Here is a 27,677-nt window from a genome sequence, read left to right on the forward strand (position 1 = left end):
CCAGGCGCTGCCCGTTTGGCCGCGGCAGGCGCGGGGCTGTAAACACAGCCCACAGTAATGTTTTAAGTTGCCTCATAGGCGTGCATCCTCTTTCCAGTTTGGCGAGTAAGGGAATGCTATTGTCAGGACTGGAGTACAGTAGGGAACGTACTAATTATGATTAAGCTGTAATTGCAAGCAGTATTTCTGTTGTTATGCTTAAGTGTAGTGTGCTGCATTGTATTTACATAAATAGTATCCTGTGGATCTATTTTTCCCTTAATGTATATTGGATCAAAGCTCTTAGTGCAGGTGTGACAGCTGTGTATTTTGCTGTATTTGAAAAGAAATATGCAGTCATAATGCTTGCTTGTTAAGGCACAAATGTGTTTAGCTTTAATGTTGTTGTTTGTTAGTGAACAGTTACTTTCACAAACTTTTGCAGCATTAGTGTGGATTATATTTTAGTTTTGGCCTTTCTGAGTAATTTCACATTTTATGGGGAGCTGACCTTAATAGCAGTTTAGCCTTATAAAGTGGAGCACATGATTGACGCAAGTCAGGGGAGTTGGAGTCAGGGGAACTCAAATATGTGCAGGAGAAAGTTACGAGTGAATGCAGGACAGGGCTTTGATCGCTTACCATTAAAAATAGCTTATCATAAAGCAAGTCTGATAGTTTTAACTGCTATTAATTTATAAATGAAAGACTAATTTCTCTTTGAAAACTAGGGGTCGGTGTTGTTTCTTGGAGGCAATGAAGTGAAAAGCAGTGCTGTGGTGAAATACTCATCTGCCCCACCGCAAGCAGCATTTGCCCGTCTTCAGGAGAAAACAGACTTGAAGCTTCCACCTGCCAATTGGTTACGTGAAAGCGCTAAGCTGGGACCAGCAGGTACAACCATTCTTGGCAACAACAAAAAAAGTAAACCATTTTCAAGGTAAATAACAGCAGGCTCTGTTTTTTCCAGGCCTTTAAGAATAATTCTAATAGTGAACTTGGACCCTATGTAATTCAAAGTATAAAGTACAGACTTTACCATAGCAGATAGCTACTGCTTTTTCTTAACCATTCTCCCTCCACTTTTTCGTTAGTTCTTGCTTGTATGCTATAATCTTGTCTCCTTTGTAGATGATTAATGGTACTGGTAATGCTGTTGATTATTTTTTTTTTCAAGTGCATGTTGACACCTTGCCTGAGACAGTCAAACTGACTTCATGTTCTTCCCTGGTTGGCTGTTGTCGGTTGGCCAAAATCAAACTAGACTGGTTCAGCCAGCCGTTCTGCTTCACCTCATAACAGGTGAAAATGGAACATATGTAGTTCCCCTTGAAAGAGTCAATTTATAGCTCTTCTGGATCTTTAGAAACTGGACCTGGCTAACTAATGGCAAAAGAAGTTTCATAGTCATGTCAAGAGTAAACACAGAAGGTGAAATAAGGGGCAAAACCAAAAAGCAGTGTTACCTTTCAGTGTGGATGTTTGTTAAAGAGTTGGATGAGTTGATTTCAGAGTTTGTAAATAGGAGGCTGAAATCCTGTACTGAGCAAGCAAATTCACACTAAGTCAACTAGTTAGTGAAATGTAACAGTTTGTGGAGGGTCTGTGTTGAAATCCTCATGGTCTTTTTTAGGAGGTGTACATCTTTGAGCAGGGTAACATGTTTCTCAGGGCTTTATGATTTTTTCCTGTTTGTTTTAAATATTACGTTTGTTTGTCAAGTAGAGGCTGGCAGTTTAATCTGTCTTTCTCTAGTGTCAGTATTAAAAAGCTAATAGTGAAAGTATAACTTCAGACACTTACGCATCATGTATTTGGTTGGGTTGTAGTAATATCTGCTTTAATTTGAAAGAATGATCTGTACATGGAGAGATTCTAATTTAATAGCTTGTAATTTAAAGAGGCCTTAATGAGGGTGGATGAGGATACAAGGATGTGTTGTTAAAACATGTAGGCCAGTTTTAAAAAAACTTAAGTAAGAGGTAAAATGAAATGACAGCTGCTAAAATGAAAAAATTTAAAGGACTTAATGCCTTAAAGATAAACTCTTTGAAAAACTGTTCTCCTTTTTAGTGTTAGACAAAAAAAATCCATTTGTATAATTTCCCATAGCTATCTTAGCAAACACTTTAAATAGTTCTGATTTTCTTGATATTAACAAAACTTAAAATACATTTTAGAACGTCTTGAAATTGGATCTGAGCACTTCCAATGATCTCTTTGGAAAACTTGAAGAATGTCAAAATGATTTTGTTAATTAACTTCAGATCGTTACACCTGGTAATGTTTAGCTAGATTCTTCTTTTGATGAAGAAAAAGCTTTCAAAGATTTAATAAGCTTTCAGAAGAAGACATCTCTGTTTACTGTCACACTGCATTTGTCTTAATTTGTAATATTTTCTAAATAGCTTTGGGATGGCATATGACTTCATTGACTCAGTTGGAAATGATGTCGATGTTGTGTCTGATTCAGAGGTATGTGTAACTTTTTAAGCTCCATCATTCAAACTCTTATGTTGTATAAGCCTTATTTTAAGATACTGTCATGGTTTCTGTCATCTTTGTGCCCTTTGAGCAAAAATAAAGATCCCCTAGTGAAACACAAACAGATCACAAATGACACTTCCTGTGTCATTTAAGGGAGTTGTGATCACTGAGTAAGAAATGTATATATACAAAATCATATTTCCTGGGGATTTCTGCAAATAACCATCAACTGGAATATGTAGTTTAGTGAACACAGCACACCAGCCTTGCAATGTAGTTGTCTTGTGTGTTTGATGTAAATTATTACTCTCAAGATGATTTTTTTTCTATTCTTATCTAGAAGAGATAGCCCCCTCCAACCTTCTTCTTTCCTCTGATTTTTGCCAGCTTTTTTGGTGCTGGTAATTTCTACAGAATTCAGATGAGGCTATTCAAAAGAGGAAACATTGACAGATTTTTATTCAGACTTAGATCTCTGTCCAGATTCCTCTGGATATCTGACAAAATGTTGGTATTCCTGTGGTGAAGATAAAGCTTTTAAAATCCAAACCATCCACTTGCATTTTTTTGTCACTTTGGTGATACCTAGTTGTGATGATCCAAAGAGAGATCATGTTTAAACCATGTATGTGGTTTATACGACTACTTGGTCCCTTTATCACTGTCATTCATGTTCTCTGACCTCAACAAATGCAACTTATTGTAGAATGGCCTCTTAAAATCACGGGCACTATAAGATTTTGTTTGCCTGCCCATGCCTCTCCAATGTTAGTAGTGTATTCTTTGCTTATAATTCCCTAAGAATTGTCTTACAATGCAGTATAATTATATGGAATATAATCTCTGTTCTCTTTTCTCCTGCAAGAATATTAAAAAACTTCTGAAGATACCTTATAGCAAGTCACATGTGAGCATGGCAGTACATCGCATTGGGCGGACGCTTCTGTTGGATGAGCTAGATATTCAAGAGCTCTTCATGAGATCATCTCAGGTTAACCATTTGTTTTTTGTTAAGTATGTCATATGGTCAAAATGCATTATTTCAAGAATAGTGTAACTAGCAAGAAACCATCTATGTATCAAAATTCCTGAGAACTGTATGCGAGTACAAAAGGTGCTGTATTCTGCAGCAATCGGTTTACCCACAAACTATGTCTGAGTCCTATATTTATGGTATTGTAGGATTAAAATTCCATGTCCCACATTCCTGTAATTACTTCAGTATTGCTATACTGTTTTATTAATTTTATTATTAATACTGTGTAATCTCTTACCATGTATCTGACTTTCTAATGAAGTCAACTTTTCAGTAAGAATGTAACTTTCCTATAAGATACATTTTTAATAAATAACCAATGCAGGGCTTTAGCTGTGAAGTTATTTTCTGGTTTTTGCGGGGTTTGAGGGTTTTTTGCTGTTGTGGATGAGTATTCATAAGTTAATAAGGCACTTGGTTTACTTTGTAGATGCTTCTTGACATTAATTTCATATTTATGATGTTGCCTAGACAGGGGACTGGACATGGCTGAAAGAGTTTTATCAAAGGCTGATTGATCAGAAGTGGCAACGAAAAAAGAAGAGTAAAGAACATTGGTACCAGAAGGCTATACTTTCTAAATTTTTGTATTACAGGTAACCTTATGTCTGAATGAATCTTGAATTCTGTATCACTTACTTTTGCCTGGTTTCTTGTCTTGAAGTAAATGGTAAAATTCCATTATGGTTTGTCTTACTTACTGATTTATACTTACGACGAGAAAATTGAGGGATGAAATCAGGAAATAATATGTAAATGTTTTTAACAGGAATTGAAGCATTTTAAGTATTAAAGTATAAAATAAACAGGGTGACTTAATTAACTGCATATCTCAATATTCCTTCTGAGAACTGGGTTTGAGGGAAGAACAACTTAAAATACGCAAGGTAGATGGTGACACCCTGTGTAATATTGTAAGAGTTTGACCAACTTGTCAATATAGTAATCTTTTAGCATATTAGCAAATTCATTCTTTGAGAACAGTGCATCAAATATGATAATTCTAAAACGGATTCTGTTTGCATATTGTTCACTGAAATTTTTAATGTTGCTTTGTCAGCATTAATGGTGATGGAGCTGCTCAGCCTGTTCCTTCCACTTCAAAACAGCACCAGGAGGGTCCTGTTTCAGGTGAGAGTGATGAAGCAGGAAGGGCCTCCTGGCCAGCTCCTTTTGAAATGCCTTCTTCGTTATCTGAAGATCCAGGTGCCTCTAACCAGGTTAGTGTATATAATGTTTTAAATGACACCTTAGTTTTTGTAGAGACACATATATTGAAAGGTTTTCAAAGGTGTTGCTGCAGTACTCTTTGCTGAAAGAAATGAACAAAGGCATTAGAAGAACTTGGTTGTGTGTTTAGCTTATGCCAGTGTTTCAGAGCTCCAAATTTCAGAAAATATTCTTTTCTGTCACCGTAATACTAAATACGTATTTGTCTATGCTTTTTTGAGAAACGAAACATATGGCTGGGAGTAGTCATCAATGACTTTACCTAAAAGTAGGAAAATCTGATATTCGGAAGGTGTGTATGGAATCTGCCATTAGAATGAATCTGTTGTGGCCCTGTATTTATTAGGTGAAGAGGAAAATGAAGATCTGTGAAAATGTTTGCAAAACAGTTAGGCGACATTTACAAATACTTGCTATGAGATTACACAAGTGGAAGGGAGAGATGTTTATAGTAATTATGCAACAAACTATGATTAGTATTAGGCCCTAATCCAGGGTTTCAGTTTGTGGCTAAGCTTATTTATGAAAACTGCTAATTCCTGTGGTTTTTGAGTAACATAATACAGGAATTGATTAAATTTTTGATAGTTTGAAAGAACTGTTGTATTCAGTCTACATTAATATAATAATGATGCTATAGTTATGCTTAGATAGTATTACCAACTGGTCTGCCAAATGACTTGGTTAGCTATCTTATGAAGGCTCTAATCTGCATTATCCATAAAACTGTATCTGCATGTGTTGTGATGTAGTAATATTCTGAAGTGGAGAAATATTTCAGTACTTGGAAGCTTTTAGAAAAAGGACTACTATTCTCCTCCACCTTCTTGAGGAACTGTTGCCTAATATGGCAGATTGTTTATCATAAAGAAGCTGTTGTGCATTTGTACACTGTCATTTTCTTTAATTTATAAATAAGACATCAGGATAGAGGTTTTACATTCTGGAAACTGATAATCTGGGGCTGACTCTGGGGTAATAAAGTGTTTCTATAAAAACTTTCTGATTTTCCAAAGCCTATGAGAATCTAAAGTACAAAATTTTGGTACTAGCTGTAGAAAAGAAGCATTCTAGTCACTGACTAGAGGCTTTCTGTAGTTTAATACATATTTATTTAAAGATGTTAGAGGTAAAGGTTTTTCCCTTATATGCTTTTGTTGTTCAGATTTTTTTTGAATGGCCTAACTTTACCTCAGCAGCAGAATCACTCCTTATCCTTGTGCTTTTCACAGGGAAGTGTGCCTCTTGAACCCTCATATATAGTGGGGCATGTGGCCTCAGCCCCCAAAGAACAAAACCTGACTACTTTGTTCAATGACGGGGAAAACAGTCAGGTATGCTATATGTGAAATTTGAGCTCAAACACTGAACCCCCAATTTAATCGAACATTTTAAAATTTGGTCTAAATTGGAACCAAGAGAAAAACTAAGCCCCCTGTAGAAGTAGCTTTTGTGGCATCTGTGATTTTTAAGTTAATGTGAATGCGTAGCATAGTTCATTATGTGCTGTCTTTTATTTGCTGCTTTTGCTTCTTGCTTTCTCATAATTCCGCAGAATGTCATAGAGAACATGTTTTATAACAGTGATTTATAGACCAGTTTTTTTCTCTTGATGAAGGGACTTAAAAATGACTTTGTTCGTAATATCTTGTGGACCTTTGAGGATATCCACATGTTAGTAGGATCAAATATGCCTATATTTGGAGGTGGGAGATACCCTGCTGTGAGCTTGCGTCTCAGGTGAGTTTTGAAGTTAATGAGATGTATATGCCAGCCTTGACTGACTTGTTGCTTTGTTTCCTACTTAGCTGCCTGCATTTTCTTGGGTTGACTCTTAATTTTTACATGCAGTTTAAAGAATAAAATTCATGCTTTAGACTTCAATGGTGATGGCATTGTAAAGTGCTGGAGAACAGAAACAGTCCCATAGCCATGCCACTGCACTAGGACTTGAGATACTCTGCCACTTTTTCTGGCTCTGTAACTAAATCTTTATTTGAAAGTACTGGCGGTTTGCAAACTTTCCTGACTTCAACGTGAATGTTGACTGTTAAAACACTTCTGCACATCTAGTCTTTAATTTCATTCTATTGCTATTTTTATAAGAGGGCAGTAATATTTCTTTTAGTGGGATGCTGAATTTCAATAACTGCTAGTTGGGCACTTCATAAGTACTTAAAACTTGTGACTACAGTAGTTCTAAGTTCTGACTGTCTTACTGTTCACTAATACTTTATGTTGATCACTTGATTACGATTTTTTTCTGTTCCTGCCTACGTGTAGGCAAAGAATGAGCAAAAACTTGAAACTTGCTTGATGTATTTGTCGTCTTTTTAAGACACATCTAGGAATTAACAGTAGCTTGCTTTACAAAGAATTTTGGAAGGTCTGCGAGAAGGCTTGCACTATAATTAGTTGCAGCTAATACTGCTATTCCTTTGGAACTTCTTAAGTACTTGTTGTCTTGGTAATAGTATGACATCTGAAGCTTGTTAAAGTTTCAGTGTAAGTGTGGGCAATAATTCGAAACTGCTGAGGGAATGTGAGTGTATTCCATTGGAAAGATCAGTACATCTGTTTGTTTGATATAATTCCTTGTTTGCCTCTTTAAAATAGAACAATTCACAGATAATCATTTTAGTATCCATCCACTCTCAGGTGACTTAAATCTAAATCCCATTAGGAAACATCCCTAATATTTACTGAAGAGTAAATAAAGACTTAAATAACACTAGAAATGTTTGTTTTTAGGGACAACAACAAGCCAATAAATGTGCTAACAGGAATTGACTATTGGTTGGACAACTTAATATGCAATGTACCAGAGCTTGTGATGTGCTTTCATGTTAATGGAATTGTTCAGGTAAGACTGTCTCTTTGCATTACACCAAGTTCATCCGTTCTTCAGTTTCTGAAACTGCTCCAGTTGTAACAGATTTCTTTCTAATCTTACTGTTCTGACAAAAAGATTACAAGAATGCTTTGTTGCGGAATGAGAAGCGTCTACATAGCTTGCAACAGTCATCCAAAAATATTGTGTACTCTTTTTTCCTCCCTTCCATGCATGCAAGGTTCCTACTTCCCCCAATGTAGGAATGAAGGCAAAAATAAAAAATGTAGCAGCAGAAATACATCAGTTTCTTGCACCTTAAAATCTGTAGTGTTCACTTGCCAAGATAGATGCATGCTTTTTAAACCTTTGTTTGTATTTACTATTTTACAGTAGACCACACATACCAGCTGAGTTTCTGTTGTACCTGGTAGCAGTAGCATATAGTTGCTTACTAGGCTGACTAGGTTTCATTGAAGTAGTAGTTAGATGTTGCATGGTTTTTTTCACCTCTGTTCTCCTTTTACTTTACTATGTTTGTCATAGAAGTGAGTCCTCTTTAACAGTTTTATTGAGTAGTATAATCAAGATGTGCTTGCTTTTTAAGTAGATCATAGAAATTAGCTGAATTTATCATGACACTGTATCATAATACTAGCTTTTGTTTCTTTTAGCAGTTGATAAGAGGCACTGATGTATAGATTTTGGGGAAGTAGGTGGCAGAAAACCCTCCTAATCTTGAGTTTTAACATATATTCATTCCAGAAATATGAAATGATCAAGACTGAAGATATTCCCAATTTGGAAAACTCTAATTTTTCTACCAAAGTGATAAAAGATATTGCTCAAAATATCTTATCTTTTCTGAAATCAAATTGCACCAAAGAAGGACATACTTATTGGTTATTTAAGGGTAAGTAGATTTAGATCAATTTAAAAAGATTTGTGTTAATGTCATGTTCATTAATGAAAGGTCTTAACTTTCAGCAAGCGGGAGTGATATAGTAAAGCTCTATGACCTAACCACCCTTTGTGAAGAGACAGAAGACAAATACCAAAACCCTTTTACAATGCCAGTGGCAATTCTTCTATACAAGTGAGTTTTTATAATTTTTGTTGTAATACTTAATTCTTGGTGCAGTTGTATTTGTTAAGAATACAGACCAAAAATTATGCTGAAATGAAAACGCATGAAATGAAAATCTTCTTTTACACATAAGCTTGGTAAGCTCAGTCCCACTAAATCAAAACAGACTTTCTCCTTTCCACCATTTCTCCATGTAAACTACACTCTTACTGAGTAAGTCCTCATGAAGTTTGGGAGATCTACATTTGCAGTAGTGTTGTTTAAAGCTTTTTTCTTCTAGCACAAAGAAATTATCCAGGGATTTGCTGGATAATTATTTCATTTAACTTTCTTTTAGAGTTGCTTGCAATATGATGCTGAAGAAAAACCAGAACAAGAAACACTATGGCACTATCAGAACATTGCTCCTTAATTGTCTTAAGTTACTGGACAATGGCAGACATCCTCAAGTAAGAATTTTATGTTTTCTTGTAGCTTTGTGTAAATATAATGGAAATGCTGTCATCATAATGCACCTGGTTATATTTTGTGTGTTACTTCTTCTTCCCTGTGCAAGGGAGAGAATTTAAATTTATTTATAAACTCAGAAATTGATTTATGTTTAAAGAAACCCCAGACTTATTTTTTTTTTTAATTAGTAGCCTTCGCTGACCCTCATTGCTGCATGAGTCTTCTGTTCTGCTCTAAAAAGGAACTTGTCGTTGCGCTTGCTCTTTTGCTCTTGTTCCCAAAAAGCCCTTTTGTGTTTGGAAGCTGTACAGACACTGAAGCAGATCTTAGTTAGACATTGTAAAATGTGAATATAAGAAAAACATTTTTACTCTCAAGGTGGCTGAACGTTGGGACAGGTCAACCAGAGAGGTTATAGAGCCTCCATCCTTTGAGATACTCAAAGCCCAACTGGATGTGGTCCTGAGCAGCCTGCTTTGAGCGAGGGGGTTGGGCTAGACAGTCTCCAGAGGTCCCTTCCAACCTCAACTATTCTGTGGTAGGTGGGAGAGTCAGAAGAAGAACCTCAAACTCTTGATCTCTTCAAGAGACCATTGTATCAGCTCTCAGTAACTTGAGATGCTCTGCACTTTCAGAAGCAGTAAGAAAAGTAATGAAAAGGAGATGAAGCTGTATTGACCTCCTTTATTCCAGATACTTGATTCTGATTCTTCTCTAAGAAAAACAGGAATCTAATTGCACTGAAAGACAAGTAGTTTACTAAAGTTTAGGGAGGTAAAGAAAGTGTGTATGTCTTAAACTTAAGTATTACTGCTGCCAGATGTGCTAGCTTCCTTTTTAGTTGCAGAAGATAATGGAGTGTGCTGCTTTCTCAGTGCAATTTTGACTGAGTCTATTTGCAATCTCTTCCTTGTCTTAAGTTGAGAAATCTGTAGGTTCAGAATGGTATAAGGGAGTATCAGCGTGTTTAACCAAAAAAGTAAACTGGGATACTGCAGGAGGCTTGGAAGTTGATTGGGCAGGAGCTGCTTTATGCAAGCTATGGTACATTAATGTGGTAACTTAACATTTTTACTATTTATAGGCAACACATCATCAATTTCAAAAAGAAATATCTATACTGAAACTGACTCTAATCCAGAGTATAACTTAATTTACATGTAAGTGGTCTAGACTTAAGCTGTTTTCAACTGAAAATTGATCCCAAAAATGTGATGTGAAATTGTACTTAAAATGGATTACAATAGCAGACATGGCATATATTAACTAAATTAATAAGTATTTTGTAGATTCCTTCTAAAATTGTGGAAAGCTCTCAAAATCCCACTAGAAGCTCTTGAAAATTTTTTTTTTGCTTGCATGAGATCCTTCTCTCTTTTGCCTCTTGTGATCTACAAGCTTTTAGAATAGGTAATTCTCCTTCTTTGCCAGTTGGTTTTTATTCTCTTCTAAATTTGATCAGGCTTGAATCCTTTTCCCTTTCCTATATGGGATTTTTAACTCCGTAAGTAAGTTTTTAGTAGGGCAGGAGAGACTGCTTAGTTGAATTGGTTAACTGAATTCATACTCCTGCAGAGTGGTGGCCTCCTTTGCCTTTTCAGCAGTTGTATATTGGTTCAGAAAACAGCCTGGTAGAAGAACTAATTTTCTGGGATATTTTTTTTTTTAAAACACCTCTGCAAAAAGCCCTCCAAAAATACACAAGAAATCTAAAATGTTGTTTGGTTGGCAGTTCAGACAAATGTCTAATGCCAAAAGGCTGCTGTTCTGATGGGAAGTTATTTAACAGAGCTTACATGATAAAGCATTGCTACCGTGGAGAACTGGTGTCTCAGTTCCACTTTGTATGAAATTGCTGGACTGTATTCTGGTCCAGTCTCACTAGACTCCAGCAGAACCAGGAGCTAGAATGTGCCCTGATTACCAGAATCAGGAACCACGTTGTAACCGTGCTGTCCTAAATAGAGGGCTTCAGTGGCATTAAATGTAATATCTTTTTTGAACAGTCAGAAGTAGAGAGGATGTTGGGAAGTGGAAGAAAGGAATGTGGGCACAATTTTTTTTGACTGATTTTTTTTTTTTTTTTGCCATCCCCCGACTACCCTATTGCTGTGAAATTACTCTTGACACTTTTTTTTATATTCAGAATGTTCAGGAAGTAAAATGCAGGAGTTGATATCCCCAGTGAATTTCAGGGGAGTTAATTGCAAGTCCTTCACTGGACACTCACTCAGAATTCGGGAAAAAAGGGCATCTCGAAAGCAAGAGATTTCACTGCAAAAAATGTGTTCTGGAACTTATGCCCTGTCATAATCACCTGTGTGTGCATGAAGCAATAATGCAAGTCTTTTGGCAGTCAGATCTTTCTTAAGGTGCCTAAATCCAAAAGTTCAAACCTGAAAGCTATTACTTAGTGTTTGCCTAATCCTGGAGCTACACAAGAGTCAGTCATTTAAGGTGGGGCCTGAGCACTTAATATAAAATCGCTCATTCCAATTCAGGGACCAGGTGCCCAAAAGCAGGTCACTTTAAGGCATGTATGTGTGTTGTGTGTTTGTTGTTGTTGTTGTTTTTTTAAACCAGAACTGATCCAAATTTCTTAGCAAATGACTCATCTCTTAGTGTCAAAATTCCTCGTGATAGGAGTGTGAGAGCTGTCTCAGCAAGAGTTCGGTCTTCAAGTAAACTTGAGGTAGAAAGAAAAAGGCTTAAAGTTTATTGTAAGGATTATTATTGTATTGTTCTTGTTGGCTTAATTGTTAGGTGTGTTTATGGTTCCAAAATAGCCTTTTCTCTAAGCACTTCTACTCTTAAAGTTAGAGGGAAAAAAGTGTGCCTATAGTGTGTATACATATTTCTCATCTTGCTATCTTAGTCTTTGGTGTGAGCATTGAAGTGTTCTGGAGCGCCAGTCTGATGCAGACCAGGTTGGCTTCCAGGTGTTCATGCTCTTTCTCTTTTGAGTGGAAGGAGGGGAGGTTACGAAGTGACATGTACAGGTCTGTGTAGTACAGTTAGGCAAGCAGTGAGATTGAACTTTGGTACATCTTGCCTCAAGGCTTTTTATTTCTGTATAAAACCAAACTGAAGCTGCTTGTTTTAGGCTATCACCAGTGTGCGTTGTAGTTCTCCTGACTTACTGTATAGTTTTATTTCCTTTCTCACTATAAAAAGCAAGCTACAGTTACCTCTACAGGTATATGCTGTTTGTGCCCTGGTGTCCTGCTTGACCTCTTGAGTTTCAATTTGAATCTCTTATTTGTTGGGTTGTCAGTTTTGGTGTTTTCTTTGTTTTTGAGAGGTTGAAATTCATTTCTTCATGCTCTAAATTTTTAGTACTCTGAATGTTGCTGCTGCTGCAGGATAGCTTTTAAATGCTTGTATCCAATATCTTCTCATTCATCAATGTATTTTGAAACTCTGGCAGTGTAATACTAAAGTACATAGATGAATAAACTGAAGAAGCAGGAAGGAATGAAATGCAGACCCCTGAATACTTAGCCCTACTTTTATTACTTCCTCATTTTTCTCCATGTAACAGCAGTCCAGAGAAGAGAAAGGGTAAATACCTCCTTACCATCAACTAAGAAAATAGCTGCTGTTATTTTTTTCTGATGGCAGATTTTACCTTTCTTGCCTGAATTAGAACAAAAGCAGAGAAGGTAAAAGCTTCTCTGGAATGCAGTATAGCTGCAGTTTGAGAGAATCTGTAAAACTCGAAAGATGCGAATAAACAAGGAGCTTGTTAGGATTGCACGCAAAAGAAGTAAATTGGCTGATCAAGAGCTGCCCTTATTTATTTGTTTTTCTTTTAAGAAAAAAACCAAACAAACCCGTCTTGGGCCGTGGTGGCCTGTATTCCCAATTTTTACCTTTGTGCTCTCACTTGCAAAACAAGAGATGAAGACCTTTTAAACTGGGGGTTAAAACCAAGTGTGGGCAAGCTTGATTGCAGGAGCTGCATGCACATATATGGATAGTAGATAAGAAACTGTCTTCAACTGTCGTCTTAAATATTGATAAAATTCAGTGCTCAAAAATACGGTCAATACAGTGTGTGTGTGTGTACAGGCTGTATTTACATCTTATCAAATACCTACTTGCATGTACTGTTTATTCCTTATTCTAAGACACATTATATTGATGTTGCCTCTCAAAAGAAAAATTTAACTTGAGAACAAATCACTGATTTTTCTTCTCTTATTTAAAAAGATTATTGCGTCAGCAAACTACATGTTATCAGAGCTTTTTCAGTTGGATGAACCTAAAAAAGAAGACAGTACAGACTTCCCTATAAATGGAAACTCTGATGAAAGTTATAGCGAGGAAGAGGAAGAAATGCCAGACAGTGATGAAAATGGTTCTTACAGTAACAGTTCTGATCCACCAGATGACAATAAAGCAGTGGCTATAATCAAGTCTGTTGGAGAGTTATCAGTACCAGAAAAATACAAGTCTGTTCATCGAATACGTGTAAGTGAAGCTGTGGATTTTTTTAAGGGTTTTCTTGAAAGATTCAGTTCATGTAGCAAGGTTTGTTACTGAAATTCAGTTACCTGTTAGCTGTGTCTTCAGGTTAACTGAAGCATGAGGCAGTGGGGAAAGAAACTTTTCATGAGCTGCTCATAAAAATTGAGGTCTTTGAATTTTACAGTATAGCAGGTTTAATGTAGATTTTACCCTAGCATCTTGCATGTGTCCTTTATGGCATGATTCTGCATAGCTGGCTACAGAAGAATTATGCCTGTCATGGTAGCAGAGAAAATACTGCCAACTGTGGCCATGTGTAAGAGCTGTAGATGACCACAAGTTTGTGTGGATACCTAGGTTATCTTAGTAATTTTTTCTGGAGCAATATTAACATTTGGGTTTTTTGTCTGGGAGCACCAGCTACTTCATATCCACAGAGTTAGTCTTTGATTTCCCTCTTTGATTTGTCTTTCCAAGGTAACTGGTCAGAATACAGCAATTTGATTTCCTTGAAATTTTGATTATAGTTAATTTTAAAAAAGAGATGAAGCTTTACTCTGCACGTGTGTATATGTTGTGACTAAGGGGACAGCTGGGTGCATAACCATAGTGAAACTTCATTGACATACCTGTGCTTCATCAGTGAATCAGCAGAAGTGTAATACTGCTACCTCACTGCACTTTCTGTGCATTATTATTGAAACAAAATAGAGAAATACGAGAAACTGGGGAGATCAGTGAAGAAACTGTTCATAGCATTTTACTTTTCTTCTGATGTTTTACTTGTCTTACTTATATAGGGATATGATTATGAAATGACTCACATTGGTCAAAAGCTAAACCTTTTTTCTAACATTGGTGCTGAGTAGCAAAGAACAAGATTTCCTAAAAAAATTGTAACTCTTACTGCTATCTTAATTTCTAACACTTCAAGGTCCATCAGCTGAAAATACAACAACCTGTACAGGTGCAGAAGCACTCAGTTTCCCCTTTCTTCTCCCCCTTCTACTCTGCCCCAGAAGAAAACAAAAATACAACCCCCCCAAAAAACCCCCAAGGCACTGAGTTGTTCAAAGATGATGAAAGTGCAACTTTGATGTATAGGCTGAAGAAATTATTTCTGTATGGTATTGAATCTGCTTATCTTCCTGGGTCTGCATTGCAGACCAGCTGTGAATGCTTTTGTAATTACTGTTATGGAATAGAATTGTCTCATCTCTTCTCCTCTTTGCATTGTCTTTGGCATTACCGGGAGAGACCAAGTGTAGATGACCAGGTATATGAATTGCTCACTGAGATAAAGGAAAGAAATGCTGTGACACTTTGTAGTGTAGAGTTCAGATGTTCCATTAACAGATTTTCTTAATGCTATCTCTCATTTGCATCTTCTAGCCAGTAATTATGACATTTCATATGTTAAACACTTATTCTCTTCTTATTCCTTCCCTGCTGCCCCCCTCAATGAAGCCTAGTTGTGCGTTTCCTGTCTGCCATGGCACTGAGGAGCGCTGCAGGCTAGTGCTCAGCTACGTCCTGGAGGTAAGCTTACCATCAACTTTCTAATCATGTTTCACCTAGTACCCAGTTCTTGATGTATTCTGGTTTTGCTAAATACTGCTTTCAAGGTGAATTAAATGATTTCTTCTTCTTGCAGGGCTTGAAATCTGTTGACAGCAGTGTTAAAAAAGAGGGTGACCTTCCTGCAGCTGACCCCAGCACACCAATCCCGTTGAAATATGAAGATGAATCCACCAGTGGTGGTCCCGAGTGTCTGGAAAAACAGATGGCGTTATTTCTAGACAAAAGTAAGTTGTATTGTTGTGCAAATAAGACCTTTCCAGTGCCAACACACACTGCTGCTACTTTATTTTGATTGTCAAAACAGTGTACTTGTAAGTCACTAATTACACTATTGCATAAGCGAAAGTTTTATACTGAAAATTGGAGAACAGTCTGTTCCTTTTTAAGTATGAAAAGAATATCTCATTTGGGATATTTTGCATATCAAAGTATCTTCTATTAGTAAACACATAATTTTACTGGACCCTATTTAGATGTGGCTTGCAGATAACTTCCGTAAGGGCTTAGTATTTTGGGGTTTGGTATGTGAAGCACTGTAAGTTGTGTGGGTTGTTTTTAAAACAGTCTTCATTCTTTTTTGTGACTTGGAAGTTTTGTGGAAGAACTTCTTGCTTCTGGCAGGTTTTTCTCCTACATTATGCTTGCTGCTGAATTGCATATAAAATGTTAACTAGGATTTTGTATTTTTTTCTTGTACCTCTACAATTGTGGAAGGAAGCAGCCAATAAAAGATGTTTTGTTTGCTTAAATGCTCAAACTCCAGAAGTTTCAGGCTACAGAGTCTATTTTTTCTCTGGAATGCCATAAAAGGGTATAGGAAAGATTCTTCTTCTGAAAGTAGTAGAGTTCTCTGCAGGGCGAGAAGCCCTATAAGCATAACCCAAAAAGAAATTTGTCTTGCATATTTTTACAATTCTTTATTCTCTCCTTTTTCCTCCCTTCCCCCTTTGAAAATCTCTAAATAATAAGCAAGTTCAGTTTTGAGTTAATCATTTAAGTATTCTAATGTTTCTCTTCCAATTTTATGATTGTCTCTTGAATGTCAGTGACCTGGAGATGTATGCATACTTTCGTAGTTTTTATCAGATATGTGACCACAGAATTTAACACCCCCGTCAGAAAGTTACATTGTGTTGAGCTTGCATAAATTCTGCACAGTACTGTTAATATGGACTGTGAGACTAATTTTTACCAAGATCTGCTAAGACGTTTTACTTAGGTCAGCTCAGCAAGAACAGTGTGCTTATTTCAGCTCTCCTGCAGCCAGGCTCTTGTCTTCTGCCTTCACAATCTGGAACTGATGACACATTGCAGCTGCTTGCCAGCTGGCAAGGAGAATGTCTGCATGTTAACTTTTTCTGTTTAGAAACTTCCTAGGGGATGTGGGAGATAAATATTGCACAGATCAGAAAAAAATATTTTAGTTGATTTCTGGAGCTGTGCTGGAGCTCTTCCCTGAAGTAGCAATGGTGCTACTTGTTTAGGTCATAAGGATTGAATTCAACCTAGAGAAAAATAGTTCAAACATAAGGGAGAAACTTTTGCTTCTCCAGTATGTGGGTTGGTTTGTTTTCTGTGATGCATATTATTTAGTTTTTCTGCTACATGTGTATGTTTACATACATATAGAAAGGAGAAGTGCTCTTAATTGTTGAAGAGAACTACTTCTGAATAGTATATAGATACAGTATATGTGCATTCTGTGTCTTTAACTGCATGAGGTGTTACTGTATTAGATTTGTCTTTGTCCTAACATAAACATGTAGTTCTTCTAGAAAGATAGTGGGCTTGCAAGTCAGGCCTTGTAGGTCCACCTGTAAGCAAGAGACTCATTTCTGTGTGCAAATATTTTCAGGACAAAATTCTGTCCTTTGGTATGCCTGAAGTCAGTGGCCTGTTCTTTGTGGTTCCATAACCACTACAGCATCAAAGAAGGAACCTTCATAATCTTATGCTGAGGATGTCTTGAAACTAGTGTAAGAAAGACATTGGTTTTCCTTGCAGGAAGGACCAGGTTATCTGGTTCCTCCTGTGCTGGAGTTAAACCCACAAATGGAGGCTTTCTCACTTTGAGACTGTTCATACAGAAACAGAGCATATATTGTAAGGGTTTGGTGGAGAACATGACAAATTATGCCTGTGGCTTTCCCATTCTTTTCTACTGCTACCTAACAGAATGGTCTTGGCCACTGCACCCGTATATTCAAAAGCTGTTTGAAGTATGCGAGGTTAGCTGCATTGTCATTGTGCTCACTGTATTCAAGCGCTATCAGGTGGAGTACGTGGAGAAGTTCCAAGTATTGGGTCCATTTTGCAGATGAAAAATGTAGTGGCAGACAAGTTGGCATAACTTATGCAGAGCTGTAATAACGGAATTTACATTCTGTCTGTATACTGATGAAGTTATGTCCAACCTCTGGCATATGTTATGGAGATGAAATTTACTGATGAGGTTCTGTTCGTGTTACAGTGGGCTCATTTCAGAAGGGTAAGCATTCCAGTCAGTCAGGAATGATTCCTGGATCATGGCAATATAAAATGAAACTCCAGCTCATTCTGAAATCGTCAAAGGCTTATTATGTCCTATCTGATGCTGCTATGATTCTACAGAAATATGGCAGAGCATTACGATACATCAAGCTGGCTTTACAGTGCCATGGTAAGTTGCTAGAATGTATTTGTCATCTGTATTATTGCCTGTATATACCTTTCACGATATCAAATACTTCTCTGGTGCAGTGACAAGTCTGACAACTGTGTGTTTAGAAACTAAGTGTCTAGCTCATTATTCAGGAGGGAAGTCTGTAGTAAGAATAACTCTTGTCTCTGTTTGGTAGAAAGGTGCTCCCATTTTGACAGATTGGGAAACTCAGAGTGCAGATTTGGAGCTTCAGAGCAATTGAAGTTGGGAGAGTCAGTCCTGGTGCCAAGACCAAGATAGTATTCTGTGGTTTAAGTGCTATCGCTGCAAGCAGATGTTTTTTCACTGGAAATGCCTGATGGTTCCCTTTTAATTTAAAAATATCCCTGACTCTCAGAAATACCAAACTTGTTCATCACCTGAATTGGGTACTCCTCTAAAATGAAATACATCCTCAAGTATTACTGAGGAAAATGAAGGAAGTAAAATCAGGCTGTTTAGAATATTACTACAATAATGAGAATAACTAATTGGAAAATGCCATTAGCCTAGTACTGTAGTACTCCTATTTTGCTTCCATATTTGTAGGGCTTGGGCCGGGGTGAGGCTTATAAAGCAAGATCACTTGATCTTAACACAAAGCATCAATATGCTTATCAATAACTCAAAGCGTTCTTCAGGTTTCAGTCTTTTAAAGACTTGAGAATCAAGTTTAAACTATACCTTTTAGAAATTAATTTTTCAGGCTATACCTCACCTGAGTTAATATGTAGAAAGTCAGTCAAATCTGAGATTAGCATTTGTAATTACCAGATTCACTGCTCTTCTTGAACAACATAGTTGCTTTTTTGAAACTGTCAGCTGTGTAGAGCAACTATGACTTTAAAATAGGTTAGTTCTTAGAAGAACATGTGTTGTCTGATACAGAAATAAGTGTGACAGGTAACATAAAAACCAATTATATTGTCAGTCTGTGTCAAACCTGTTGACGTTTAATTCTTTTCTTTCCTCCTCCCTTGTCCATGGGATTTTTTTTTCTAATAGATACCTACTGTTGTCTCTGCGCCAGCATGCTTCCTGAAGTATTAGTATTTCTTTGTCAGTGTTTAACCCTTTGTGGAGATATCCAATTAATGCTTGCTCAAAATGCAAACAACAGAGCAGCATATCTTGAAGAATATAATTACCAGACAAAAGAAGATCAGGAAATATTACACAGTCTTCATAGAGAATCCAGGTGCCAAGGTATGATGCTGATATAACGGCCATAATTCAGTTGTATGACAGACATAAGTAATTTCATTGTGCTTCCTCAAAACCATGCACTAGTATAATTTCTGGAAGAGGGTTTATTATGCTTCTGTTCTGTTTTCTTCAGAGAAAGCTTACCGTGCCTGTCATACATAAGGAGGTTGTCAAGATACTGTATGACATGCCTGAAGCTGTAAAATAACTAAAGACAGTAATTTTTTAAGTAATGGGTAGATTGTGCTGTAGAAATTGTGGGATCATTCTGACATGGGTCTTATATTTAGTCTAGAGGAGAATGTTCAAAATGATGACCATCGCAGATTTAAGTTTGTTTGGAAATACTGTTTGACATGCAGACTTTGCATTTTGTTTTGTAGTCTTTGCCTGGGCTACTGACTTGTCTACAGACTTGGAATGCCAACTTTCCGTCAGCTGTAAATGTTACGAAGCAGCTTATGAAATTTTACTTTTCAGTAATTTAAAAAACCAAAATCCAGAGCAGCGTATACAGGTACTAAAGAGGATGGGTAATATCAGGAACGAGATTGGAGTGTTTTACATGAACCAGGCTGCTGCAGTGCAGACTGAGAGAGTGGGCAAGTAATTTTTTTTTTTTTTTTTTTTACACTTCTTACAATTTCACAGAGCTACAACAATGATCATGTTCACTAACAGTGCGAGAAATCTTGAGTATTTCTGATTATAAAGAAGACATTTAAAGAACTTCATAGTAAATACTTTTCTGTAATTGATGTTATGTAGCTTTAATGTCCATTGTAAATATTTGTCTACAATAGATTACTGTGGCTTGTACAGCGTACTTAATTGAGGCTAAACTGAATAATGGAACCTGTAGATCTGGAGAAATTCTTCTGAAGTGTGTAGAATGCCCTCAAAAAACATGATGGAAACTTTAAACCAGCTCTATTGTAAGGGGGAGGGCATGTTGCATTCTTGATGCGTTTGGTTTAGCCCAGCGTGAACAAGCGTAAGCTTAATTTAAACTTACAAATAGTTTCAGTGAAGTCAGTCTATGAATTTTATGGTAAGTAAATCCTTGGAAGCTTTGCTTCTGGTTTATTTTTGGTGTGGGTTTTTTGAGGAAATGGAGGTTGCCTAAGCTTCCTTGTAGGATAAGGTGTTTGATGGGTTTTTGGTTTTGAAAGCATACCCAATAATGACTTGTCTACAAGTAAGCGTTATATAAACTAGAACAAATTAGATGCTAGTGGTTCAGTAAACAGCTCCAGTCTCCCAGATACTGTCTGTTTTCTGAGACCTTTGTCCAATTAATATTTGAAGGATTTTGGGTTAGACTTTTAATTTTGTAATTTTTCATAATCTCCATGTTTTTGCAGAACTGCTATTTAGCTGAAGTCAGAGCTCAAATACTGAATTTCACTTGTCTGTAAAAGTTACTTTTTACTTGTTTCATACTGTAAGTTTATAGAAGTAACTGCGATACCCTGAATATTACTGTGGGGGAAAAAAAAAAAATCTGTGTTCTATCCTGTTAATTTCCCCCGGGTTTTGTGTGTCATGTTACCACAATTCTTTTGAAAGTATAGTATGTGTAATAGTGCACTCTAGGTATTAAGATTTTCATAAGTTTGAGGTTTTCTTAAGAGTATTTTTTATGAATTGGGTCTTCAGAATAATTTACCACCCTTAAATTCTAAAAGATCATTTACAAGAAAAAGAACATAATGGAAATATTTGTTCAGTATCTTTCAAGAATTTGAATGAGTCTTGTGTCTTAACCCTAGTGAGTAAAAATGTATCGATGACAGAGCAGCAACTCTGGAAGAAAAGCTTCTCTTGCTTTGAAGAAGGAATTCAGAATTTTGAGTCAATTGATGATGCAACCAATGCTGCTCTTCTGCTGTGCAACACAGGAAGACTGATGCGGATTTGTGCTCAAGCGCACTGTGCAGCTGAAGGTGACTTCAAAAGAGAGTTTTCTCCAGAAGAGGCCCTTTATTATAATAAGGTAACATCATACTGTTTTTAGAATAGCCCATACCCTAATATGCCTTTTACTGTAGAATATTTGTAAATATCTGTAAGTCTTGATGTAATAACTTCGGATACCTCTCCTGCTTTCATATTATCCTAATCCTTGCTGTATAGGCTTCAGTATTGTTGTTGAGGTTTGATTCCGTTGCACTGATATATGAAGTCCTGTGACATTCAGATCTTGATGTTTAACAGACTGCAATACCACACACAAGGGAGATAGACATGCATGGTCAGGATTAAAGTTATGACCAAAATGGGTGTAAGGAAAATACTGAAGAAGGCTCAGATTATTTTGGAATGCTTCCTTGAGAATGAGTAAAGCAGTAACCATGTACATGTATTATTTTATAATCTGTAGGCTATTGACTACTATCTGAAGGCATTGAGATCACTAGGTAAGAGAGATGTGCATCCAGCTGTTTGGGATTCTGTGAACTGGGAGCTGTCTACTACATATTTCACTATGGCAACTCTACAGCAGGATTATGCTCCACTGTCTCGAAAGGCTCAGGAACAGGTAATGAAGAGCATTTGTGACATCTGGTAAAATAAGCTATTGTCTTCCTGAAAAACTATACGGTGAGCAAAGTTGATATTGGAATAACATGTAAACCTTTATTAGATTGAAGAACTTTTGTGAAGTAGTTCTTGCAAACCATAAAATGTTTAGTCACTTGCATTTTTAAGGTTTTGCTTAATGAAAAGACAGTGCCACAAATAGAGATTTAACCCTTACACTTGCACATAGTGGTGTTCTAGTTTCAAAGTAATCACATGCATCTTTTTGTTGTACCTTGTAGATAGAGAAGGAAGTTAGTGAAGCCATGATGAAGTCCTTGAAATACTGTGACGTTGATACAGTGTCTGCAAGACAGCCTCTCTGCCAGTATCGGGCTGCAACCATCCATCACAGGCTTGCTTCCATGTACCACAGTTGCCTGAGAAATCAGGTATTAGTACAAACTGTTTTGGTTTTTTGTATAGGTTCCATACTTAACATGTCCAATGTGTGTGGAGATTGATATTTATCCTTCTACCTGTAATTGGGATATATTTACTTAAATTATTTAACCAAAGAAATGTGAGGTGGTTTATTTGTAAATCATTGTGAAATACAATGTTACTGTTAAGAGCAGTCTGTCCTTCATAGAGTGTATTGAGCTTTACGGTTCTGTCTATTCTAAGTAGTTCCGTGTTCTCGTAACAGAAGCCATTGATGATAAATATTCTCTTTGGTTTGGTTTTGCTTCCAAGCCACTCTTCTGATACTTAAGCAGGCAGCCTTCTGCTAGAACATTAACATAAGATTTATTAAAGCCTTGGTGTAGACTTGCATGTTGCTTTCTGATTTTTTTTTTTTTCCCCAAAAAAATATTATTCTTTATGATTAATTTAGTTCTACTTGATGTGAATTTGTTAGCATTAGCTATGAAATTACAATAGCTTCAGTGATGGCAGACTGGTGATGTATTCTAGAAATGTGCAGATATTTAGATGAACCATTATGAAATGATCTGAGGAATGGTTGTTGGTAGCTTGTGTAGTCTGTAAGCAGTTTTTTCTTCTAATGGTTACCTCATGAACATACAAATTGTCTGGGATTTACTATGTACCCTACTTTGAGTGCAGGTTGGTGATGAACATTTGAGGAAACAACACCGTGTACTTGCTGATCTTCATTATAGTAAAGCCGTACGACTCTTCCAACTCTTGAAGGATGCGCCCTGTGAGTTCCTTCGTGTGCAGCTGGGAAGAGTGGCATTTGCAGAATTCCAGATGGCGAGTAAGTCTGGCTCTGTCTTACTACAACAGCTTTCCAAACTACCTTTACCTGTTTAATTTCATTTTTAGATAACTTTTTGTATATGACAGCAGAAGTAATCTGCTTTGCAGAATAGAATCTTCTTCAAGAGAGAAGAGACATTTTTATCTTACTGGTTTTCAGTTAACTAGGACAGTAGATGGTTTTCTTGTGAGAACTCTTGAAATCTTTGGATGGAAGAAAAAGCACAGTCTGTAACATAGGCCATTTGCATGTTGGGTTTTTTTTCTTTTTCTTTTCCCCTCTCTCTTTTTTTTTTTTTTAAGGTCAGAACAGCAGTGCTGGGAAATTGAAGACTTTGTTTGGAGCCCTAGATGTAATGGTGAAAACCAAGGGTGCGTTCCAGCTCATCAGAAAAGAGCTTGTGGCAGAAAGTGAACAGGTGAATGAAAGTCAATTGGTCTGATTATCTGTTCCATTGTATCTTTTGCATTCGCTCATCAGGAAAGAGCTTGTGGCAGAAAGCGAACAGGTGAACGAAAGTCAATTGGTCTCATTATCTGTTCCATTGTATCTTTTGCATTCACATAAAACTGGTCATTTGGCAATTAAGATACTGCTTGGTTACTTTTCAGTAGCACTAGTTGCTTAAATAGTGTGGACAGGGTTTGAACCTGTTGCAGTTCACTTCTAGCCTTTAAGTGGAAAGAGCTTGTGGCAGAAAGCGAACAGGTGAACGAAAGTCAATTGGTCTCATTATCTGTTCCATTGTATCTTTTGCATTCACATAAAACTGGTCATTTGGCAATTAAGATACTGCTTGGTTACTTTTCAGTAGCACTAGTTGCTTAAATAGTGTGGACAGGGTTTGAACCTGTTGCAGTTCACTTCTAGCCTTTAAGTGGAAGTGGATAAAAAAAAAAAAAATCTCCTCTAGAACAAACCTTTCCTCTAGAGATGGATTAAAATATGTTTGTGTATGGATGTATACTGACTGACTGAGTGAGTGGGGTTCTGTGGAACTCTGTATTATCCCTTAAAAGCCTTCTTAAAGAACTTAAGAATGTATGTACAATATAAATGGGAATTCTCTCTATATAGTATATTTAATATTGAAATATTAAAATGTGGAAGGTTGTCTGTAGCTAGTGCTAATAGGTTCTTGATGCCTAAATAATTAATTACTTGCAATATATGCTGATATGTGTTTATCCCTTGCTGACAATTTGAGCAACAGATGAGTGGTCAAGTCCATATTTTCCTGATTTTTTTTTTTATAACCACACGTGTACAACATAGGCAGTAGGCGTGACTTGTGTACAGTGTGGATATAAGCTAATTACTGAAGCCTCATAAACAGGGTGTCATAGCAGTGGTGATGTTGGTACCACTCCGGTAAAGACTAAGCTAACCTGCAAGCGTGGTTGTCTGACTTAACTTCACCATTTACACGTACTTCAATTCAGTGAAATGCTTTTTGTTTTTTCTCTTCTTGTAGATAAACAAGGATAAAAGTAGTGCTGAGAATATGTCACCTAATGATTCCTCTGCTGGCCTTAGCAAAGAAGAAGTATTGAAACTGCTTAGTATTTTTGAGTCCAGAATGTCATTCCTTCTCTTCCAATCCATTAAATTGTTAACTTCAACCAAAAAGAAAATTGGGTAAGCTGAACCTTGAGATGTGTGTGTAGATGTGATTCTCATCCATAAATCCATACAAACTATGTACTCTTAAGCATGCAAGAAAGTGTGACATTTATTCTTTCATGGAGGTGACTCTTCGGCGTGGAGAAGGAGCCGAGATACGCCTTGATCATCTAAATTTTGCACGTTATCTGTGTTTTTTTGTGAAATTGAGGGAATGACCAAGAAGCATCTTTACTGAGTGTGCCTAGGCAGCTTTTTTCCCTTGTCTTTCCTGATAGCTGTCCAGGACTGAGTGAGGACAAAAAAGTCAGACTTGAATGGCTGTATTCAAATAGGAAAATAATAGTTTGTAATCATCGTCTGAAATGCACGGTACAGTTATGAATCACTGATGCTTTATTGTGCTCTGTGATATCTAACTTATGCTTTAGAAGATATAAATCCTACTTCCTTCATAGGTATAAATTCACACACAAAACAGTTTAACTTGTACTGCCATAATTTTGCTGGCATACTTGTCATTGTCTTTTATTTTAATCAAACTGTTTGTTCAGGGAATGAGGTACCTGTATATGGTGTCCTTTATCTTAACTGACATTGGTCTTCATCTGTGACAAAGCACTAGAAAGTTAGTGGGGGAGAAGCTACAGCGTACTGCTGATCTTTTGGTATATCTTGATGATAAAATATATCGGAGACAGCACAATTTAGCAAGCAAAATACTTGAGAATAAATGTAGGCAGATCAGTAATGCTGTAAATAGAGAGGGATGTATATGGGGAAAATACTTACTGGCGTTAAAGAATTTTCTAACACCTAATGGAGTGCAGTGAAGAAACAATCTTCTGTCTTGCTGCTGGGATTCAGAACAAAGGTGGCTTCTCCTTTTTGTGCTGACCTTGACGTGTTGTTGGGATTAGGTGTGGCAGTGTAATTCCTCACACCACTATTGCTTCTGTTGGTTAGATTTGAATGTGTGTGTTGTTGCTTTTGGGATTCAGAAAATACCTTTTACTCCCTCAGCAGCAAATTGTTTGATTGCAGAAGCTACAGCAGCATACTATTGCTGTTTCTAATGTTATACAAAGTTAATTTATGAAAATGTGGCATTAGTTCTAGTATATAGTTCTAGAGAATTCTTTTATTGTTGGAAGTTGTGTTAATGGTTTTTCAGATGGAAGCACTGCTGATGCAAGTGCTATTTTGCTAAAAGTGAACTATGAAATGAATTCATTCTGCACAGTAAGTTGTCTGCTGATAGTCACAGACTGGTAAATAGAAAAACATGAGACAAGAAGAAAGCCCATGTGCTTTCTTAGCAGTGGTTTAGGTGCATTGTTCGGTGCTTTCACGCTTTAAAAAAGAGCTTCCACAAGGTGGCAATCTGAATATGTGAAATGCAGAGGATTAAAGTGTAATTTGTGTGTAACCAAGTAGATGTCCAAGTAACCGAGTAAATTGTTTTAGTTCTGTTATCTCATAATATGGGTAACTGTTGTAAAACAAAACACTCGTGTTTTTTTGTTTTGTGGAGTTTTTTTCCCCGCTGTTTACTTTCTCATCATTGTCTCTCTGGAATGGGGTTTTGTATTGAAGATTCCATGTAGGGAAGGTGTTAGAGTTTGAATACTGTGAAATGGGAGTGTTGCTATAACATGTTAAACTTTTTTAAGAATGGTGGATTGAGGCTAAGCTTAAAACTACCTTTCGCTTAACCTTTCTAGTACCTTGTGTACATCTTGCATACGTTTCCTCAGTTCTGCTTTGTAGAAGGAGAAAATAACGTCTGCCTTCTGTTTTAATAATAGGCTGAAAAGGGAGGAAATTGGAGCTCACAAATGCTATTTCAGGGTCCCAGATACACTTTGGCAGAGAACAGGAGAACATGTGGTAAAATTAATGTTTGATAGTGAAACTTGCAGATGAGCAATAAAACTGGATGAAATCAGACTTTTACCCTCTAAAAGTGAAATGCGTAAGCATAACTGAACTTGGCTATGTAAGTTGGAGGAAAGAAGTAATTGAAAGTAATACTTCGTTCTGGGAATTCTTGTAACTTATCCTGGAAATACTTTGCATTTCAGTGGCTTTTTATTGACTACCTATTCTGTTTAATAAATAAACCTGTCTGATTTCTGCCAAGTGTAATGAATTTAATTTGCTTCACCATTTCTTGGTAATTCCCGAAGCATTTGCAATTAAACTGACTGCTGCTTGCACACATACAAGCTTAATTTTTTTTATAATATCAATGATAGCATTTTTTATTTTTATTTTTTCTAGTTTGGGTCACTTAGTTATTAGTCTTGGATATTAAAAGTAGCAGAAGAGGGGTGACAGCACTGAAGCCATATGCCAGCACATGTGCGATAAGTCATTTACAATGATATTTGTCAAATTGAGAAAATCAGTGGGAGCTTAAACTGCAGACTGGCAAAAGAGGAAAAGCCCTTTTGTGTAGAGGTATTGAGCATGGAAAAGTCTCTATCGTAGGGAAATAGATGTATGGAATTGAGAGAAAGCGGGCAGATCATGGGCTTCAGACTTGAAGGGGAAAACGATGCCCGTAGTGGTTCAGAGGGGAGAGCTAATGGCAGGCAACGGCACGGGAGCAAATAGACCGCGTCTCCCGAGTGTTCAGGTGTTTGCGTTTGGCAAGATCAGATTAGACGCTAACTTGGACAAAAGTACGGAATTTTGGCATGGAGACCTGGATTTTGCAGGGTTTACGATGTGACTTGGGATTATGAGTTAATAAAATGGCCAGACTGAGTAAGGATTGGAACACCGAATCTCTCCTGCAGTATGAGCAGAGGCTGTGACTGCAGTGCTGTGAAATGGTGGGAAATGGGAACTAAGGAAATAAGAGACTCAAATCAAAACCAGCAGCCATGTGGTTTCACAGGGATAGTCATCAGTGTTGTTATTTAATAATTGTTTGGATTATTTGCAGAATAAAATATTGCAGTCAGGTTAACAGTTTGTATTATCTGTTTTCTTTTTAGGGGCATCAATGAAGAAGAAGTTGTTCTTAAAACAAACAAGCAAGTTTACTCCCTGCTGTTGCGTGCAACTGCTAACAAAAGTATGACTCTGCTAGAACGAATAGAGGTAATCTTAAATTTACTGGAACAGCTGACTCAAAATAACGAAGCTAGTAATGGAGGAGTTCCGTGACTGAAAAGCTGCAAAACAGCAGAAACAGTG

At 36.9% G+C, this 27,677-nt stretch overlaps 1 protein-coding gene across 1 annotated transcript; it reads left to right on the forward strand.

Moving 5' to 3' along the window:
* The first annotated feature begins 716 nt into the window (after window positions 1–716).
* EDRF1 (erythroid differentiation regulatory factor 1) lies at window positions 717–27,677 on the forward strand. Its single transcript, XM_009576594.1, has 24 exons — window positions 717–919; window positions 2,388–2,454; window positions 3,332–3,457; window positions 3,974–4,098; window positions 4,563–4,722; window positions 5,965–6,066; window positions 6,351–6,472; window positions 7,484–7,595; window positions 8,328–8,475; window positions 8,550–8,658; window positions 8,987–9,098; window positions 13,312–13,572; window positions 15,037–15,108; window positions 15,224–15,374; window positions 17,621–17,809; window positions 18,836–19,036; window positions 19,420–19,638; window positions 20,809–21,032; window positions 21,420–21,578; window positions 21,862–22,011; window positions 22,691–22,844; window positions 23,150–23,265; window positions 24,322–24,485; window positions 27,476–27,677. Exons 2-24 carry the CDS (start codon window positions 2,395–2,397, stop codon window positions 27,645–27,647), a joined length of 3,408 nt encoding a protein of 1,135 aa, XP_009574889.1. The 5' UTR covers window positions 717–919; window positions 2,388–2,394; the 3' UTR covers window positions 27,648–27,677.

The sequence above is a fragment of the Fulmarus glacialis genome, unplaced genomic scaffold (genome assembly GCF_000690835.1).
Source record: "Fulmarus glacialis isolate BGI_N327 unplaced genomic scaffold, ASM69083v1 scaffold10404, whole genome shotgun sequence".
In the NCBI taxonomy this organism is placed as follows: Eukaryota; Metazoa; Chordata; class Aves; order Procellariiformes; family Procellariidae; genus Fulmarus; species Fulmarus glacialis.

Bases quoted from the DNA above. Each gene is read 5' to 3' on its own strand.
- EDRF1 (XM_009576594.1), top strand. From the start codon at position 2,395: ATGGCATATGACTTCATTGACTCAGTTGGAAATGATGTCGATGTTGTG. The intron at 3,458-3,973 runs GTTAACCATTTG...GATGTTGCCTAG, and splicing joins TCTTCATGAGATCATCTCAG to ACAGGGGACTGGACATGGCT. The intron at 4,723-5,964 runs GTTAGTGTATAT...TGCTTTTCACAG, and splicing joins ATCCAGGTGCCTCTAACCAG to GGAAGTGTGCCTCTTGAACC.